We start from the raw sequence: 18,372 nt of genomic DNA, 5'->3' as shown, positions 1-18,372 counted from the left end.
CGCAAGGAGCCCATTCGCAAAGCCCTGTCAGCGCGCAAAGCGAGAAAAGCGCCCCCCCAGAAGGCCTCTCAGAGACTTTCGGCCGAAGCACGGTTGCCAGTCGCAGAGAGGGAAATCAGGCATCAAAGTGACACGAGCCCCATCACGCCCGTTTCTGCCCTCGTCACACGGACTGCCCGGCTCTCGCTCTCTCTCTCTCTGTCTCTCGCTACCTCTCTTGCATTTGCTGGTCTCACTGCTGCCGCGGCCCTGCCCAACGAAGCCTACGGCCTAGGTAGAACTAGACTCGCTCCGGCGGCCCAAGCGAGTCGAGCCAGAGAACCATGCTCTCTCTCTCTCTCTCTTCACCCGGTGCCCACTCGAGCTGCAAATGTATCTGTCATCCCACGTCACCGGCCAGCGCGGAAAAAAAGGGCGAGGGAGCAGACGAGACCGGTCACGAGACAGGGGGGTGTCCCTCAGCTACCAGACGGTTTGTTTGCTCTGCTGCCAACGAGCCCGCCGGACCAACTAGGCCAGGGAGAAAGGAACAAAGAAAATCATGCAGAAAAAGCAATAGAAAAATGGAATTACAGAAGAAGAAGAAAAAAACTAGCAGGGCAAAGGACAGCTCGTGGTTCGCCGCGATGCAGCGACATGTGGGTGACACACAGCAGCACGGAGCAGAAGCCCTGCCCATTCATTGCTGCGTGTGACAAAGGGCGCTTATCGAGACAACACGCATGCAACCGGCAATCCTGTCGCAACGAGGGCTGAGAGGGTATATAAGAGCAGCGAATGGGAGCAGCGAGAAGCGAAGCCCAGGGATGAGAGGAAGAAGGGGGAAAGAAAAGAGACAGAAGAGAGCAAAAATCTCACCTCCATGGTTGCGCTGACGGAGCCGACGAGGGCAAAAAGGTGCTGTGATCTGCTTCAAGGGCCAACGAGCCAATCGAAGAGGCGCGGGTTTGCGAAGCCGGTGAGCCGCACGCTGCACGGCTCCCTTCCAGATGCAAGAGAAATGAGGGCGAGGAATTCCGAATGCGCCCGTCGCGGTTGCTTGTTCGCGTGTCGTTCTTCAGGGGGGCCGGTTGGGAGGCGGCAATGGGGGGGGTGGTTTTTCGCAGGGGGGGGGAGGATGAAGACGCTCTTGAGGTGTTACAAGCTTGCGATGCGATTTGATTGATTGGGAGATTTTGGATGATTGACGAGGATCGACAAGAGGCTCCATTGGATTGAGAGCTTGGGTTGCTGCGAGCTGCGTAGGTAAGCAGATGGCCGCTTTTTGGTGGCCGAGGCCGCCATAGGGGGGGGCTTCGGGTGCGCTAGGTAGAGCTGGGGGGCTGGAGTCCGCTGGAGCTGGAGCTGCTCAGCGGCTGTGGGGGGGTGCGGGTTAGTGCATGTCGGCTTCTGTCTCCAGGTGTGGTTGGGCGCTGGAGTCGCTTGCTGCGGCGACGGCATCATTTAGGTAGGTTCAATGCGAGCTAGAACCTCTGATTCAGCCTCAGTCTGTTTATCTGGCTTGTCACGTTTTGGATATAACTGTAACCAGGAGTCAACAGGAATCGTCTACCTCAGTAAATTATATTTGTTAAGGAGCCTACATGGAAAAAAACATACAATAATTGAGCTATTCTCAAGGACTACTTAATTGGGACTGAGACAGTATTCCTATGCCCCCGATCATATTACAGCAAACATGACTTAAACGGCCATCCACAAGACACTCCTCATCTCACCATCACAGACTACAGCTTAAGCTCTGGAAAGACGAGACAAGACACACCGGGACTTCCAACGCTTTCAAAATTCATTCTCAGTACTATACGTGAGAATATACTCTGCAAATCTCTCGCCGGCTGTCATCAACCCAGCTCTCTGCAGATAGAGTAAATCGTTTATACGCAACGCATCCAAAACGCCATTGATGATACGGTAATGTCCCATGCGCTTCTCCTATAAGCAGTCCTCCAAAACCCTCCCCAGACGTTGTGATTCTGCCACAGACAACAACACTTTCTGACCAACAACGCCTCAATCCCGACGAAAGAGAAACGAAGAAAGAAAAACGCATAATGCTCCATCCATGCCGTTACACATACGCCTTCTGTACTCGCACCTTGGGCGACGCCAGACCCGCCTCTGCTTTCCGCTTCCCCAGCACCGGCTCGGGCGTGCGCCGTGACAGACCAGGCGTAGAGTCTCGGTCCCTCGTCGCCTCGGCGCGACACGAGGCATGATATGCTCGGTTGCCCACCAGGACCGTGTCGAGCCACACCCACTCCTGCACCGTGTCGAACCATTTGTTTTCGAACCTCTCCTGGCAAATCGGACACACGGTGTTGATGCCGCTGCTTGGATCGGGCACGAGAATGTACTTGGGCCCTTCCGAGTCCTTGGATGCTTGAGCAGACTCTTCTTTGGAGGACACGTCATGTATCGCATCGACCGCTTCGCGAGCCTTGACCCAGTCCTGCGTATCGAGTTAGCGTCCATATCTCTCAATGACTCAAGATTGGAGAAGAGGGTAAAACTTACCTGCTGGTCAACGTACCAGCTCCGGTGGGTGCCTCGCTTCTCGGCCTCGGTGCTCCGCTGGTGTACCTTGAAGTGCCAGTCCATGTGAGCCGTCTTCTTCCGCCTGCCCTCCTCGTCCGTCTTGAACCGCCGACCACACTGCGTGCATGGAGGTCCGAGATCGTCATACAAGGCGGCGACAGCATCGGGTCGGAATCTGTAACGTCCGGTCAGTAAATTGTGCATGTCACCAGTGGGGGAGGAGACCAAACTCACTGCAACTTGAGAGCGGTCGAATCCAGTCCAGACGAGCCGCCCAGTCCATCTACACTCGACCGCCCAGAATCCGGCTTATGGGCAGCCAGCAAACTGGCAATGCTCGCCGACAGGCCCGGAGGGAACAGTGACGGCGGTGGTGCAGCAGGCGGTGCTTGGCTTGGGGCCGGGACATTCGTAGGTGTCGCGGGTGGCAGCAGACCGGCCGCTCGAAGCTGTTCTACCAAGGACAAGGCATTCGGAGCCGGAGCCGGAGCCGCCGGCATCGCTGGTGGCATCGCTGCCGCCTTGGGCGGTTCGGTATGGTTCATCGGTGGTGACCGTATGGGGACACCAGCAAACGGAGGCTGGGGTGTTGTGTTCTGAGAGCTCGCCGCCTGCATTCCCAACAAAGCCGCCATCGCCCCTTGTCCCAGCAATTGATCAAGAGTCACCGGCGCGGCAGGCTGGGCTGCCGGCACAGGTGTCGGAGTTACGGAGGCTGAGGGAGGATGCACGGGAAGCGCCAGAGGCGGCGCCGTTGCCGGTGCTGGAATAGGGGGTGTCGCAGTCGCAGAATTACGGGCCAGGGGGGCCCTTATGGTCACGGCAGCAAGTTCGGTTACTTTGTTCTTAATGAGCTCAAGCTGGTCTGGTGGCAGAGTCGAGTGCTGCAAAACAGTCTGGAGGTCCAAAAGTGCCTTAAGCCTGCTCTGGACGCCGCCATCATGCGGATTCTGCGAGAACTCGGCCCTCATCGCAACAATCAGTTTCTGAATGTCACCGTTCAACGTCTCTACGCTTATTCCAGAGGGCATGGGCAAGCCTGAGCCGTATGAGCCGTGATAGGGGACAGGAGTCGAGTTGTAAGAGGCCGCGGTAGATGGGGGGAGGTATGGAACAGGCTGTACAGAGGAATGTTAGTTTCATTGTCAAATGCAGCCATTGGAAGGGACACAAACCTGCTGTCCAGGAAGAGGTACATGGCCGGGCACCGGCTCACCAGGATGCCCTCCGTTAGCGAATGGGTGAGGCTGAGGCGGAAAGCTGTTGCCGGGCTGACCGGCGAATCCACGCATCCCCGGCGGCGTAGGGGTATTCCGGTGAGGAGGGAACATTGCTGATCGAGGCCGGCCAGGTATGGCGCTCTGGGTCTGTTGAGGCATGCTCGCGGCCCTGACCTTCATCAAGGCGTTCTCGATCGGCCGTACCAGCTCGTGTGAAAAGACGGGCCGTGTGTCCAATGAGCCGGGAACAGGATCCTTCCACGTCTTAAGCATTTCCTCCATTTTCCTGCGGATGCCGTGGTCGACCACCGCGTATGACTCCATGAATATCTTGAACAAGTTCCGGCCGAAATACAGCGTGTAAGGAGTGCCAACGTTTTTGACGATTGAGTCCATCACATAGAGAGCGGGTAGTTTCTTATTCGGTGGCGCCTGGTTACGTGTGAGCATCTGAAGATCCAACAAGGAGAAGGAGAAGGGGAGACAAAGGGGGTAGAGGGAGAAAGAGTCATGCATCGCAAGCGAAACTCCCATCAACCTCAACACGTTCAAAGGGAAATGCCTTCCTACCTTGAGAATGTGCTGCTGCAGAACCTCTGCAATGGCCAAAGCATGCTCAGTATTCTCTCTAGCAATTACTGTCAAATTGCTGATCTCAAAGCGCATGTTGGAGGAGAGGTCTTCCAGGGCAAGGCGGTAATCCTCCGCCACCTCAGCTCCGTCAGACGACATTGTGAAGTGGTTTGCCGATAATTGGAAAAATAATATTCTTTAAGAGAGAAAAGACAACGAGGAAGACTCTTGGCGATCAGATGTGACCAGAGTCTGACAAGTAGGCAACGGTACTTTTGCAGGATCCCAAGAAGAGAACAAAGGAAAACGCAGCTGCCGCCTTGAAGTTGAAGAGAACAAGAAGATTAAGGGTTCGTCGTATAGGCGACGAAGCGAGATCGGACACAGTAACCCGGTTGCACGTAGGAAGAGGCGCGAAGTTTATTCCAAGAGATACTTGTCCTGGCCTTCGCCGTCCTCACCAACTCTATACCCCAACAACAAGCTATCGTATTGATCCTTTGCAAGCCTTCTTCAGCTTCCTCTTGGTCTTCTCTTCTTGACTTTTGAAATCACTCGCCGCGAATCAATCACTATCTCCGCAGGCAAGCCTACGCTGGAATGGCCTCCTATGGCCTGGATCGTGCTTTGCGGGAGTATCGCGATATAGTAGTTACTATCAATGATCGTGTCGAGTGCCGCGTCGCCGTGGAAAGAAGGCTCCGGATGGGCGAGGCTCGCGCTGATTGCAGAGGCGTGGGAGAGGGGAGCAAAGACCAGTTTGCCGTATACAGATGGGAGGCCGATGGGAAAGAGTCGAGTACCGCGGCCCAGCTCCCTTTCGCAGAAAACGAGGCAAAGAAACGTCAAGATGAACCGCTTCAGGCCGCCAGAGAAACCATTGGGAGAGGGAAAGCAAACGGAGATGACGAGCAATGGAGCGATTGCCGGAAGGTTTATGCTAATCAAGGGTCACGTGATGATCCAGCTATCAGCTGCCGCACGGACCATTCTCGAAGAGGAGGCTTCAGTCAGCCCTCACCTTGATGGCGACAGAATCAAAGAGACAATACTAGACGCATGAGCACATACTATTCGCGAGAGGTGATGAACGAGCATTACGCTGCCTTCTGTTTTATTGCTTTTTCAAAGCCGAGGTTACATCTGAAGTGAAGTAATTCTTAGGCAACTTCAACGTCTTCACGACGACGCCGAGATCACGTGCGCACCGAGGAGGTGAGCAGACAGCATGGCGAGTCGCGTTTCTTGCACTCTTTCCCTTTCAACTCTCGGTGTTGTTCAGATGAGGCATCGCATTAAATCATTGCTGAATCACTACTAGGTATACAACTGCACATGCTTAGAAATTGATAGAAATCAGAATGACCATGTCCAGCCCTCTTGGGGGTATCGCTTGTTCCAGTCCTCAACGCCCTTGTAGTCCCTCCATCCATCCATCCACCTATCAGGCTCTAGGTATTGGCCTGTCGACTGCCTTCATTTTTTTTTTTTTGATCATTTTTGTATTTTCATTCATTATATGATCCATTCGTCCATGTCAGTCTCGCAATGGCAGTCAGAATCGAGACATGTTCGCCTCAGAGTACCGGCTGCTTCGACTGCTGCGGCTATTCATCCGGGTGTTCATGGGGTGCAAGGCCGTGTCCGGGCGCTTCAGGCCAGGAATGATGGGACTGTCGCTCTGCGCCTCAAGATCGCGGCCATGGTGGTTGATGTAAGGAGGGGCGGCAATTTCCGGTTGCCCATTCAGGTAATCCTCCTCCTTGTCCTTCTTCCAGAACATGGACACGAACTTGCTCCTCGTCTTTTCGTTTCTGGCCGAAGATGATCGGCTCGGAGGCTCGTAATCTGTGAATTCGCGCTGAGACCGAGCGAGCGAGCCGTTGGCACGAATATCGCGAGACGTGATGCCCTCCTTTCTGTCACACCAGATAAAGGAGCAGACGATGTTGAGAAAGCCAAAGATCAAGGCCAGGATGCCCGCAGCCAACACCAGTGACGACAGGGCAGAGGCCATCTTCAAGTCGTGATTGAGCATGCCCAGGATGTTGCAGCCGATGATGATCATTCCCAGGCCCAGCCAACTCAGCCCATGGTGGTCGGACAGGACGGGCCACATGCGCCGGAGGTAGATCTTGATGAACTGCGCAAAGGCAAGTTCCGAAACGACAAGCAGGGAGCAGAGGACGGAGACGAAGAAGAGGGTGAAGCACTCGAAGATGAAGTACGGCTTGTTCTTCTCCACGTTGATGACGAGGATCCAGCAGGCGGCGCCGGAGGTCAGGAGCGTAATGACGGTGGCGACTCGGAGGGCTTGGAGGACGACCAGTCCAGCGCCTCGAAGGCCAGGTGAGTTCATGAAGCCAGGCATGATGAAGGCTTTGTAAGTTGGTGTTGGAGAGGGAATGCTAAGGGAAACAGGTTAGTCGAGAGAGAATGAGTTGCGTTAGGAGGTACTTACTATGCGAGACAGGAGAAGGAGGAGCGAGTCCCTGTCAGTGAATGAGTGTGAAAGGTGAATGGTCAAGTAAGGACCTGTAAGGACCTATTTCTGTATGTTGTATATTTTGGCGAGAGATTAAAGCCTTTTTGATGCAGATAATCTGGGAACCAGCCCAAAGTCGATGAAGGTAATGAAGGATGAAGCGTTTGAAGAAAAGAAAGCTGTGGGAAGAGAGGAAAGGAAAGTATGTGAAGCTACGAGAATGACTGGAGAGCAGCTTCAGTGTATGTTCACATAAACAGCATTGTTCACAAAGACAATAGGACGGTAGGAAAACGAAGAAAAAGAAGGAGAAGAGGAGAAAGTGATTGACAAAATTGTGAACAGCACTCTGAAAGAAGGTAGGAAAAAAAAAAGGTGTGTGGGCAATTGTCAATTCTGAAAAGAGGCCCAGCACTTGTTTATCAACGACCACGCACCCAATCAATGCCACCACAACAATAGGCCCATTTGCCGCCCTCACTCACGATGCTAGGAGCAAAAGAAGCAAGCCCCCTGCCTGCTGAAACGGAGCGCAAATCTCGGAGAGAACAGAAAGAACTCAGAAAGACATGCATGCAAGACCCAGCCAGAGGGAAGCTCGCAACCCCCATTCACGACACCAGCTAGTAGAGCTGCCGCGCTGGCTTCTCAAGACCAATCGTTCCCCCGGACCCTCTCAAGCAGTCTCGGCGGCGAAAATAGGCCCATGGAGTCGCTACGTGCTGAGATGTTAGCCGCGCCGAGAGGGAGCTTCGTTTCATGGCCAGCCTGGCCTCCATGTGGCCGCGCTGGCGCCTGTATCGCAGCCCTGATGCAAGCCTCGAGACGCTCCTGATCGGCCGCTTCAGAGGAGGGGAGGCAGAGGAAGTCTGCAAATCGGAGCATCTGGTCATGGCGGGAGCGTGCATTGCTTGATCTCGGCCAATGAAGCGCGGCGGCAAATCGCTAAAAACAGGCCATTCATTGGGAGTCAAAGGAGTCGATTGTCTGCAATCTCGAGACTGGGATTGTTGGAGGCGGGATCGATTGGCTGCCGAGGTGCGTCTAAGTGTTTCAGCAGATGTGTGGTGAAGCGCTGTTGCGGCGGTACGTATCCGTGGCGCAAAAGCGCTGGTGAACAGGGGTGTGAACGAGGTACCGCTACCTGCTCTTGACGGCGCTGCAGTCAAACCCAACCTGATCCCTGCCTTGAACCTGGGCTCAACCCAATACAGGTACGACACAAGCAGGCGTCTTATTCCGGGTTAAAAAAAGATATAAAGACAAAGTTTAGCTCTTTAGATATTGCTTGTTAGAATCCACCGTCTCACAAGAGCCGAGAATTGCTGAGTCACGGGCACTGCTTGGTCGCTGTGTTTGGCCCCTCCAGATTGGAGATGCATCACAATCCCATCCCATAGCCGGAATAGGTGTTGCCGAAATCGGTGCAACTGCTAGCATGGCAGAATCGACGTGAATCAGGTCTTGAAGGCTTCAAAAAGGCGATTGGTAACCCGTGCTGAATTTCAAGGACCAATTACTAGCCCTCTTCGTCTTTTCCGGCATCGATGAGATGCATGCAAGTCATGAGATGGCCCTGTGTGACTGAAGGTCAGACATTTCCGGTGGCCCAGATTCACCTCAATCCGATTTACCGCCACGCTTTTGCAATCGGATGCGGAAATGCCTGTATATTGGTGCCTAACACACCTTGAGAATTGCCACGGCATGGTCAATTATTCCTGTGATGTCAAGGGAGACAAACAATCTTGAGGCATCAGGAGAGCACAGACGCAAACCTTGGGGATTTTCCTCTGGTGGCGCAAGGTAGCAAAGCAGTAAAAGTAACACGGGCCAATCCGTGATTAGCGGCCTTATTCCGTACCTATGTATGGAGTCCCAGCAGCATTTAAAGGCCAGCCTCCCGATTGGCTCAGAACCATCGCAGCCTCTCTGTATTTGACTTCGCGACGCGCAGACTACTAAGGTACAGCCTCTTCCTCCTTAGTCCATTTGCTTCCACGACTCTTCCGCTACCACCACGACCAGCACTCCCACGCCAGCGTCATCACCATGGCCCGCGGAAATCAGCGAGACCTGGCGCGCGCCAAGAACCTCAAGAAGGATGCCAAAGCCGTACGTCGATCCCCCCGATTTTCACATGCGAACCGGCGAAGCCCATCAGGATATTACGGGATGGACTAATTGACTAACCCCTGGCCCTCGCCCTTCCTTGCAGAAATCCGGCAACCAGCTCGACGGCTACCAGCTGGCAAAGGCATCCCTCAGCAATGCCGAGATCATGAGGCAGAAGCAAGCCAAAGGTCCGAAACCCCCCCCCCCGATACAGAACGCGTGCCGCTTGTACCGATTGCGAACCGTGCAACTGACCCAACGATACATGTAGCCGACGAGAAGAGGCGAGAGCAGGAAGAACAGGCGCTGCGGGAGAAGAAGGAGGCAAAGGCAAAGAAATGAAAACAACTGCGAGAAAAGGCCTGACGTCTCGAGGATGGAAAAGCTGCGAGAGCAGATAGTCGTCCAGCGGCCACGGCAAAACGATTGAAGAAGGCAACAAGGGACATAGGCACGGCGAATTGGGGCGCTCCTTGACAGGTTTACAACACGGCGCATATTATTGGGATGATTCATAAGCGACAGGGGACGGATTTGTTTTGGCTATGCAGTGAAATTGAATATTTACTACCGACGGGTTACCGTTGTTTTGTTGTTTGCGCCAGCGAGCAGCAAATTTTTGGCATACCACATGCCGCCTTTTTTTTTTTCTTTTTTTTTTCCCCCGGGCTCTACGACATGGAGTTGCCTGTACTTGCAATAGCTCAACGGCTTGATCCTTGCTACCTACCTAGCCGGAGTCAAGCACGTATTTTACGATATCGGTCAACGCCTTTGGCCGAGGTGTGCGATTACAGAAATCGTCACTGTTGAGCGTTGGGTTCCGAGTACGATAGCATTGTGGTTGAGGATAGCAGGGACAGGGGTGGCCTCTTTTATCCGAAGGCTTCCATGAGTGTCCAAAAGCCATGCAGGGGTACGGATTACGGCCAGGGCCAGACCGAGGCCTAGAACGTACCGATCTCGAAGCACCAGGATCTCTACCCATTTCGGGGTGTGCCGGAATTGTCAGTGGTTTCCTACAGGATTCTACACATGCCTCCTGGTCAAATTGTAGCGCTGATGCGCAAGCCACATTGCAAGCCCGAGACAGTGATACCCTCCCCCAAGCAGTCACTTAATAAAGAGAAAAAGTGTGTCACGATATTTCTCAACGATTTTTGATGCCTAGAATCTGTATTTTCCCCTGTAGATACTGATATCATGGCACTGAATGACATTTGAAGACAATACCGTCTTTGATTCAGGGTAGCCGGATTCGCTGCCCTAACATTTCAACATGTGGCTGGCCCCAACTTGATACTTTAAATAGTAGCTACCACCGTGATTCGCTGAAACGGAGTGCCCCATCTGCGATTAGATAACGGGAGCAGCACATGGCAGCCTTGCTGACGCCACCATATCCTTCCGCATCTCAGCCTCGTCTGTTTGCTGGCCACCTGGCTCTTTCAACTGCCTGGTTCAAGCAGCGTCCACCAGCGCGGCCATCAAAAATGGCAATCTCTTGGGATTCGTACGTACTTTAAACATGAAGACTCGAAAACCATGAATCCACAAGAATAATACTGACATGGATCCTTTCCAATCTCATAGCATCCGCGCATTCGCCCTCTTCTTTGGGCCCATGCTGCTCCCCAAGGCCATCTCCTACTACCGCAGCGTGCGCTCGGCCCCCGGCCGCCATGGCCTCTCCGTGCAGCCCGTCCCGCCGACGATCCGAGTCGCCATCTTCATGCTCTCCTTCTTCGCGTTCCTGCTCGTCGTCAAGACGCTGCCGTTTGCCTCGCCGGAGAACGTCTTTGCCAAGACGCAGAGCAGGCTGCAGATCCCCGTCGACGTGCTCTTCACCCGCATCGCGGCTCTACGGCCCGACAATGTCTACACGCCGTGGGACCATGCGCTGAGGTCCAAGTTTGTCAATCTGGAGAGCAGGCTGTTGTATTTCCAGTACGGGCCGGAAGTGCTCGCCGAGTGCATCTTTTGCACCGCAGACGAGCCCAAGAGCTACTTCTACTACGCCCTGCCTTCCCTCCTGTGGCCACACATTGGCAACCTCGTCGTCCTCGCCATCGCCACCAGCCCCTCCGTAACGGGGAAATATGGCTCCCAGTGGCGAGGCCTGGCAACGATCTGCTCCGGCGTTCTCGCCGCAATCGAAATCTACCTCGTCCACTCCTACAACTACCAGGCCAACGCGCGGGCGCTGCGGCTCCACGAAATCGACTTCTTCTACTGGACGATGCGCAACTACCGCTTCGTCGCTCTGGCCGCGCTCGATGCGGCCGTCGCCTACGTCTTGTACCTGTCTGCCACGAACCGCGCCTTTGTGCAGCCCCCCTCGCCGGCGGAACGCATCGAGCAGGTCAACCGGGCGCTGGTTGCGGCGCGGAGCAAGGTCAATGCGGTGGGAATCGTCAAGAACACAATCATGCGCGACGAGGACTTGAGGTCGCGGTCGCAGGCGTATTGGCAGCACGAGGTGCGCATCATGGGGGAGGTGATGGAGGAGCGGGAGGTGATTGATGGCGTCAACGATGCGTTGAGCAACAGGATTGATATCCAGAACATCACGAGGGATGCGGAGACGTATACGCATAATGTCCTGCGGCCGGTGCTAGAAGAGTAGACGGGGGAGGGGGGGCATAGCTTTTTCTGATATCAACGCATTTTGGTTTTGGCATGGCCTCTGGCGGCTTTCATTGCAGCGGCGCATTGTTCTTGAGTTGTATTTTATTCGCCTTGTTGAGAAGATATATATATATATATATATGTATATTACGCTGTGAAACAGTTGTATAAATTTGTTCTATAATACATCACGCCCTAGATTCAGGCCGGCCTATCGCACCCCCCGCGCCCGTCGCCACGCTGCTCGCGCTGCCCTTTCTTGACGGACCGTCGCTGGTGCCCTCCTGAGCGCTGCGCTCCAGGAAGCCTGCCCACAGCTCGGCCAGGGACTCCCTGTCCTTGGCAGAAGAAGGCTCGGAGAAGATGTCGGCGCTGAGCGATGGCGAGCTGGGCGTGCGCTGGAAGGGCGACAGAGGGAGGCGCAGGCTGTTGCTGGATCCGCCAGGTCGAGCAAGGCCAGCTTGTTCGCGCTGCTCGTCGGTCCAGTTGAGATAGCCGGCCATGACCTGCAGGACTTGGAAGCGCTTCGCGTCGCCTCGGTCGAGCGTGAGGAAGTGGAGGAGATGATTCGTGATGACTTGTCTGTAACGAAATATGTTAGTATAATAGAAATCCTTCTTCGTGGTGTGGTGATACTTGCCTGTCAACGTTATCCTCTGGTTTCGTCTTTTTGAGATACCGCAGGGCCTTGGTAAGATGGTCGTTCAGCACAATGGCTTCATGCCGCAGCTTTCCAATCAGGAGGTTCTTCTCCTTGACCTCCTTCTCAAAGGGCGCCGTGCGCTCAAGCTCCTTGACAAGCTCCTCCTTGGCTGCCTGTGCTTCTGTGGCCTTCGCGACGGCTTCCTGCACGAGCTTCTTCTGCTCTTGTAACTGGGCCTCGCTTGTCTCGACCAGGTCGCGGAGCTCCTTCTTTCGGGCGTCTTGGATCTCCCGCAGGGCATTTTGCAGATTGTCGATGAGTGTTGCTTGACTGTCGCGCTCGGCGGTGGCCGCCTCGAATCCTTCTCTTAAGCTGGCAATCTCCTCCTCCAGCTCGTTGACCTTGTCGTTGAGATTCTCCTTGATGGAGCGCTCTTCCATGGCAATGACCTCCCACTCGCCCATGGCATTGGACGTATTCTCCATCTCCTCCTTGAGATGCTGGATTGTCTTCAGGAGCTCTTCCCTCTCTTTTCCCCAATTGTTCGCCGACAAGTTGTTGCGACTCCGGAGCGTCGTCAGCTCTCGTGTGGCATCTTGGAGCTCCTCTCTGAGCTTCGCCATGTCCTCGTTGGTCGCCTCAGCTGCGCTCCGGAGCTCCTCGTTTTGCGCCTCAAGCTGTTCGATGTACTCCTTTGCCTCTTCCAGCTCGGCCTTGTCTCGCTTCAGCCTGTCGCTCAGCGTCTCTTTGATCTTCTCGACGCGCCCAAGAAGTGTCTGGTACTGCTCCTCAGCGGTTTCTCTTGCCGCATTGCTGTCTTCCAGCTCCGACTGCAGCTGCGACACTTCGGCCTGGTGTGTCTCCTGGATGCTCTCGAGTTGCTTGCGCAGCTGCTCGACCTCAGCCCTGAGGGCCTCCCGCTCCTTGCCCATGGCCTCCAGCTTGGCCGATGTGTCGGAATCGCCGTCGGGTCGTTGCTCGTGCGCGTGGTCTTCGGCGGGCTCGTGGTTCGCCGGAGCTACCGGGTGCCCATTGCTGTCGTTGGGAGGGGTTTCTTCTGTGTTGTCGACATTGCTCGGGAGTTCCTAACGCGGCATCGTCTATTAGCGGGACTCTCGCAGGATCTGAAGCTTGCTTGGGCAAAGGCTTACGGCGGTCGTCGGCGTCTCTGGCTCCTCGTCTGCCTCGTCCTTGTCAATCCTGGCGTCGCCATTGCTCGTCTGCGCGGGCTCCTTGTTCTTGTTCGCATTCTTCTTCTTCTTGTTGCTCTTCTTCTTCGCCGCTGTGTCATTCCGCCAGCCTTTAGCATACGACATCCCACCAAGTCGGGCCATGGAGCAAGGGCCACAACTAACCTGGATTAGACGGCAGACTGGGCTCCGTGGGCGCTGTCGGGGACATGGTGGGCAGGTGTTTATTAGACCGAGCTCCAACGAGCTGGCATGCGGCTTTGCTGCGACTCGATGTCTGTGAGCGACTCCAACCTCCAAGCCTCTTGTACGGCAGCCTCGTGCGAGAGGCTCTGGCGCAAGGGAGGCCCGGGACTGCCTAGTCAGCGCTCGATCAGCTCCCGCGGCGTCGTCTCCGATTCGTCTGGTCCGATTGCTTGCGGATCCTCGTCCAGGTTTGAGGCTCCTCGAGGCTCCAGCTGGCGATGCGCAAACCGGTGAGAGCAATTGAGACAAGCGGTCCGGGAATGGGGCGCCGGCCAGGGATCGTCGGCGCTTCTAGAAGGCCTCGGCACGCGTGAGAGAAGCTGGGAGCGTTTCTTCCAGAAGAACAGGTGGTCCAAAGGTGCGGATACGAGCCGTCTCTCCATGGTCGTACGTATCCCCAAGCCGGGACCGCATTCGGGCCACGTGCTTAGTCATCGCGAGATTTTGCTTATCAGGTCCTTCAGTCTGCGGGTCTGCGATTTTTTTCTTCTTTTTCTTCTTCTTCTCATCTTACAATTAATCTTCGCCATCACACTATTGAAGGAGGTCCAAATCCCTACTGGCTCTTTCACAATCTCGCGCGAAGTAGAGAATCTCGCCTTTTATAATCCCGTTGCTTGCTTGTATTTCTCACGAGCGTGACGGGTTCGCTTATGTGCGGACATGCCATTTCCATCATGAAAGTTGTGCTACTAGTTCTTCACGGAATATCTGGTCAAGATGAAGTGCAAAACATGGAATTTTCATGAACCACTGCGCCGTAATGAAACCTGCCTAGTGTAGTAGAAAGAAAACAGATCTAAGTAGAAAGCTTGTCCGTCGTTGATATTTAAGCGTCGGCCTTCTTTGCCCGGGTCGACCTGGTCGATCTCGTCGCCTTCGCCTGGGGAGTCTCCTTGGGCGTCGTTGCTTTTGACTTTGTCCGGGAAGCCTTCTTGGGTGTCTTGGCCTCCTGCGGCTCCTCAACCGGCTTCTCCTCCTCTTGGGCTACCTCAGGAGCGGCCTCGGGAGCGGCCTCAACCGCCTTGACCTCAGGAGCCTCGACTGCCTTGACCTCTTCTCCATTCTCAACCGCCGCGGGTGCCGGCACGCTCTTGAGCTCCGGAGCCTCAAAGTCGTATCCCAGCTCCTTAAGCTTGGCGGCCTTCTTTGCCCGGTTGTTGCGCTCTCTCGCGACCTTGGCTTCCCAAGCGGACTCGGTACGGGGCTTCTCCAGCTGGATGCCCGCCATCTTGTTCCACGGCACCTTCTTGAACCTTCTGTTGGCGCCCTTGAACAGGTCCTCGTGGACCTGCTCCTTGGAGAGAACCTTGCACTTCAGGATGTGTCCGAAAAGCAGGTAGTTGTCCATGGTCTTGGAGACAATCTCAGCAGTGCTGGCCTCGGTAAACTCGACAAAGGCAAAGTGCTTGCTGGCGCCCGTCTTCTTGTTGCGGGAGAGGCGCAGCCGTGAGATGGGGCCGAACTGAGATAGGTACTGCTTCATCTCGTACTCGTAGAAGCCGTGGGGTATCCGTCCGATGTAGACAACGCCGGGCTCCTCCTTGGAGGCCTTGACCGACTTTTGAACATCCTTGGAGACCTTGGGAATCTTGCCAACATCCTGGCCGGGCTGGAACTCTTCCTCGTTGACGGCGGCTTCCTCTTCCGGGTCAATGTTGCCGGCGAGGGCCTGAATGTTCTCATCGTCTTCCTGTCCCTCGGAGTCGGACTCGCCCTCCATGTCGATCACGTCGTCCTTCTTCTCATCTTGCTTCTTGTCCTTCTTGCTTTCCTTCTTCTGCTTCTTCTCCTTGTTCTCCTTCTTAGATTCTTTCTTTTCCTCCTTCTTCTCCACCTTCTTCTCTTCCTTCTTTTCTTCCTCCTTCTCCTTCTTGTCCGCCTTCGCCTCGGCCTTTTGTGACTTGGGTGTCTTGGTCTCGGCTACCGTCTTCTTGGTGGACTTTTGCTTTTTGGAGGAAGCGGGAGTAGATTGCTCAGCGGCTGTGTCCGGATCGTGTTAGAATAAGCGCCTTGATCCGGAGTCAATTGGGGTCGCTAGTCATACCCTTTCGCTTTCCCTTGGGGGTCTTGTCCGCAGGCGTTGTGGCCTCGGCAGGCTTTGCGACCTCCTCAGGCTTCGGCTCTTCCGCAGCTATGATTAATTAGATGGAATTCGCAAAAAGACAGAGGTCAGTCGCGGCTCTTACCCTTTCTCTTACGAAGAACTGGCGGCATGATGGGAATCGTAGAGGTTGTCTGTACTGTTTAGACAAATCTATGGGCGAATCGTCGCAAATTCGCTTCACCTGAGAAAAAGAGAAAAAATTACTGGAAAATTTACGATTCTGCCGATTTTCGAGGGCGGTGAGCGTGAGGAATATGCGCGATTGGTGGGGTGGCTTTGCACTATCAGACGCTATGCCGATTACGGCAACGAGCTCTGTGGGAATTCAGGCCTTTGCCATTGTTTTGTTCAGGGTATCCTCGAATTGCTATGGGAGGATAGCATCGTCATTGCCAGGATATATCATGAGTTGAAGTGAACATAAATATATTTAGAGTTGCCAAACTTCATCATATTGGCTTTCCATTCTCTTTGAGACTCAAGCCACTACTTACTACGTACCTACGTCACAATACCTAGGTACTGTGACTTGTCATTGTTGAACAGCTCGACAGGCTTAGGTCATCGTCTTCGAGTGCTCCTTCTTTGACTCTTCCCACCTCCATCAACCTCAACCCACAAACTCACAATTTCGTCACAATGGATGTCGACGAATCTGACCCCAATCACGAGGAGATTTGGGACGATTCAGTCCTGATCGACTCGTGGAACGATGCTCTGCGGGAGTACAAGGTACGACTATCACGACTATCACGGAAGGGAGGAGCGTTGCCTTAACCCGAGCCCAGAAATACCACAGCATCCACGCAAAAGGCGGCAGCATACGAGACTTGGAACAAGCCGAGGTCGAATCATCCAAGTGCGTCTACTGACTCTTCGTATCGCATTGAGCCATTCTCTCTGCTGCTGCTGCTGCTGCTGCTAACGCTGCCACAGGGCCGACTTGACTCCCAAGATGGAAGAATCGAAGGAAACCCTGGGCCATGTCCCAGATCTGTCGGATAAAGGTGCCGATGCAACAGACGATGTACGTTTTGCAGCACAGACTCACTGCATCTGCCATCTCAGATGCCCCCCTGCCATGGCTGTCCAGGATATCCAGCTCATCGGGGTTCACAGGTTCCCGCCAAGAAGCAGTCAGAGAGCACACAGCCAGCACACGGCTTAGACTCTTTGCCCAAGCCGTTTCCGCCTCAGGCAATACTTGGCACAGGTTAGTACTCACCGCGAAAGGCGACCAAACACCCCTGGCTTTTCGCCCGACATCTCTTGAACGTGCCACACTGACGCTGAAGAAACTCCCCGGGTTGCCATGGCCAGTGCGCGACGAGAATCTGAAAAAGCTCCTCATGTCGTGGTACTACGCTGGTTATTATACCGGCCTGTTTGAGGGACAACAGCAAGCACAGCAGCAATCGCAGCAGAAGACGGAGCAGTCGCGTTGACCACTTGACCACGTTTGTTGAAGCCTTGGTTTGTCTGTCGGCGTCAACTAATACTAGTAAGTGATCGTGGGGGGAAGAAAAGGTGCTGCGCCACGGCGGTTGAATGGTGAAGCTGGGGTGGAAATGCTGCGACAAATGGCGTTCCACAGGCCTGCTAGTTCGACAACCGTTGCGGTGATTTGGTCTCTTGCGTCTCAGGATAGCGCCTGGTGGAAACAAACGTGTCAGTGCATTTCAATTCTCTCTGGCTGTACCGACTTCAGCCACGCCGCGAACTGATGGTTTCTCGTCAGTTGATTTGTTTCAAACTACAGGTACATAGCGGTGGAAATCAAGGCATCTGCATCACGACCAGTGCATGTACTTGTATGTATGTGCATGGCACATCATCCACGCGTTTGTTTGATCTGACCCTTCACAGTGACACACGCCTCGACGGCAGACTGCTGCGGCCTGTTTCTGTCACCGAGTATGCCTGCCTTCTCTATTCTCAATACTGCTTTTTCTTCTGAAGCACTCTTTACTTTCATCTGAGTGTCGTGGGTTCAACCGATTGTTAACGCTTCAGGCTGCCCATGGCTAGGATCCTGCAGACCCTGCTCTGGCGCCTCCCTGTTCTAGACTCGAAATCCCAAGCTTTCCGTCCTGCTGTCAATTTAGTAGCGAGGATGCCTAAGATTGAAGGGAGGAGATCGCTAGGACGCGTTTCGATAGATCCGGTCGAGGCATCCCAAGTCGGGAAGACCAAGTCGGGATCGCATGAACGGTGGGAATTGCAGAGCGACATAGTATTGATAAGAACTGCGCTACGGCTCATTCCCCGGCCCATGAGAAAGCCGTGTTTCATCCTCCACAATGGCGGTTTGAGGATCCTCGCGAACTAGTTTGGGCTTCGCAGCGCTTGACGATTGTTTCTGGCTTCAACCCCTTACTTGTATTGCAGACAACTGCGACGAGTCTATGCTGCTTGTGGCGTGGTTCGGAGCCTGCGCGGCCTCCAGCTGTTGAGTTGATCTAGCCGCCAAAACTTTTGCTGCGTGCTTCTGCATCGCCGTCTGCTTCTTCGTTGAGGTGCATTTCTAGGCGCATCAGCTGCTGACATTGCGCATCACTCAGATACCGGAACCGAAGTGCCAGCTCATGTTGGCGTCTCCCGGAGAGAACGGAAAACGGAGCACGCAT

At 54.4% G+C, this 18,372-nt stretch overlaps 7 protein-coding genes across 7 annotated transcripts; 3 read left to right on the top strand and 4 right to left on the bottom strand.

Annotated features, from left to right (window-relative positions):
* Positions 1-1,651: 1,651 nt before the first annotated feature.
* On the bottom strand, positions 1,652-4,490 carry TRIREDRAFT_21330 (uncharacterized protein; the record flags this gene model as incomplete). The annotated part of the gene is made up of 6 exons (XM_006960936.1): positions 1,652-2,452; positions 2,518-2,713; positions 2,884-3,253; positions 3,335-3,577; positions 3,815-4,190; positions 4,329-4,490. 6 exons carry the CDS (start codon positions 4,488-4,490, stop codon positions 2,072-2,074), a joined length of 1,728 nt encoding a protein of 575 aa, XP_006960998.1. The 3' UTR covers positions 1,652-2,071.
* Positions 4,491-5,886: 1,396 nt separating this feature from the next.
* TRIREDRAFT_53360 (uncharacterized protein) lies at positions 5,887-6,690 on the bottom strand (the record flags this gene model as incomplete). Its single annotated transcript, XM_006961344.1, has 1 exon — positions 5,887-6,690. One exon carries the CDS (start codon positions 6,688-6,690, stop codon positions 5,887-5,889), a length of 804 nt encoding a protein of 267 aa, XP_006961406.1.
* Positions 6,691-8,868: 2,178 nt separating this feature from the next.
* TRIREDRAFT_103167 (uncharacterized protein) lies at positions 8,869-9,273 on the top strand (the record flags this gene model as incomplete). The annotated part of the gene is made up of 3 exons (XM_006961793.1): positions 8,869-8,931; positions 9,035-9,119; positions 9,203-9,273. The coding sequence occupies 3 exons, from the start codon at positions 8,869-8,871 to the stop codon at positions 9,271-9,273; spliced, it is 219 nt and encodes a 72-aa protein (XP_006961855.1).
* A 1,228-nt stretch (positions 9,274-10,501) lies between these two features.
* On the top strand, positions 10,502-11,557 carry TRIREDRAFT_2071 (uncharacterized protein; the record flags this gene model as incomplete). The annotated part of the gene is made up of 1 exon (XM_006960887.1): positions 10,502-11,557. The coding sequence occupies one exon, from the start codon at positions 10,502-10,504 to the stop codon at positions 11,555-11,557; it is 1,056 nt and encodes a 351-aa protein (XP_006960949.1).
* A 190-nt stretch (positions 11,558-11,747) lies between these two features.
* TRIREDRAFT_54669 (golgi matrix protein) lies at positions 11,748-13,518 on the bottom strand (the record flags this gene model as incomplete). Its single annotated transcript, XM_006961343.1, has 3 exons — positions 11,748-12,173; positions 12,196-13,287; positions 13,354-13,518. The coding sequence occupies 3 exons, from the start codon at positions 13,516-13,518 to the stop codon at positions 11,748-11,750; spliced, it is 1,683 nt and encodes a 560-aa protein (XP_006961405.1).
* Positions 13,519-14,692: 1,174 nt separating this feature from the next.
* Positions 14,693-15,361, bottom strand: TRIREDRAFT_52976 (uncharacterized protein; the record flags this gene model as incomplete). The annotated part of the gene is made up of 1 exon (XM_006961342.1): positions 14,693-15,361. A coding segment is annotated over one exon (669 nt), but the record flags the coding sequence as incomplete, so codon positions are not given.
* Positions 15,362-16,384: 1,023 nt separating this feature from the next.
* TRIREDRAFT_119867 (uncharacterized protein) lies at positions 16,385-17,293 on the top strand (the record flags this gene model as incomplete). Its single annotated transcript, XM_006961792.1, has 5 exons — positions 16,385-16,477; positions 16,534-16,604; positions 16,682-16,772; positions 16,865-16,958; positions 17,066-17,293. The coding sequence occupies 5 exons, from the start codon at positions 16,385-16,387 to the stop codon at positions 17,188-17,190; spliced, it is 474 nt and encodes a 157-aa protein (XP_006961854.1). The 3' UTR covers positions 17,191-17,293.
* Between the last annotated feature and the right edge of the window lie 1,079 nt (positions 17,294-18,372).

Source organism: Trichoderma reesei (assembly GCF_000167675.1).
Source record: "Trichoderma reesei QM6a unplaced genomic scaffold TRIREscaffold_1, whole genome shotgun sequence".
Taxonomy (NCBI): domain Eukaryota; kingdom Fungi; phylum Ascomycota; class Sordariomycetes; order Hypocreales; family Hypocreaceae; genus Trichoderma; species Trichoderma reesei.
Note: the sequence above shows the minus strand (reverse complement) of the source record. Positions and strands in the feature narration are given on the sequence as shown.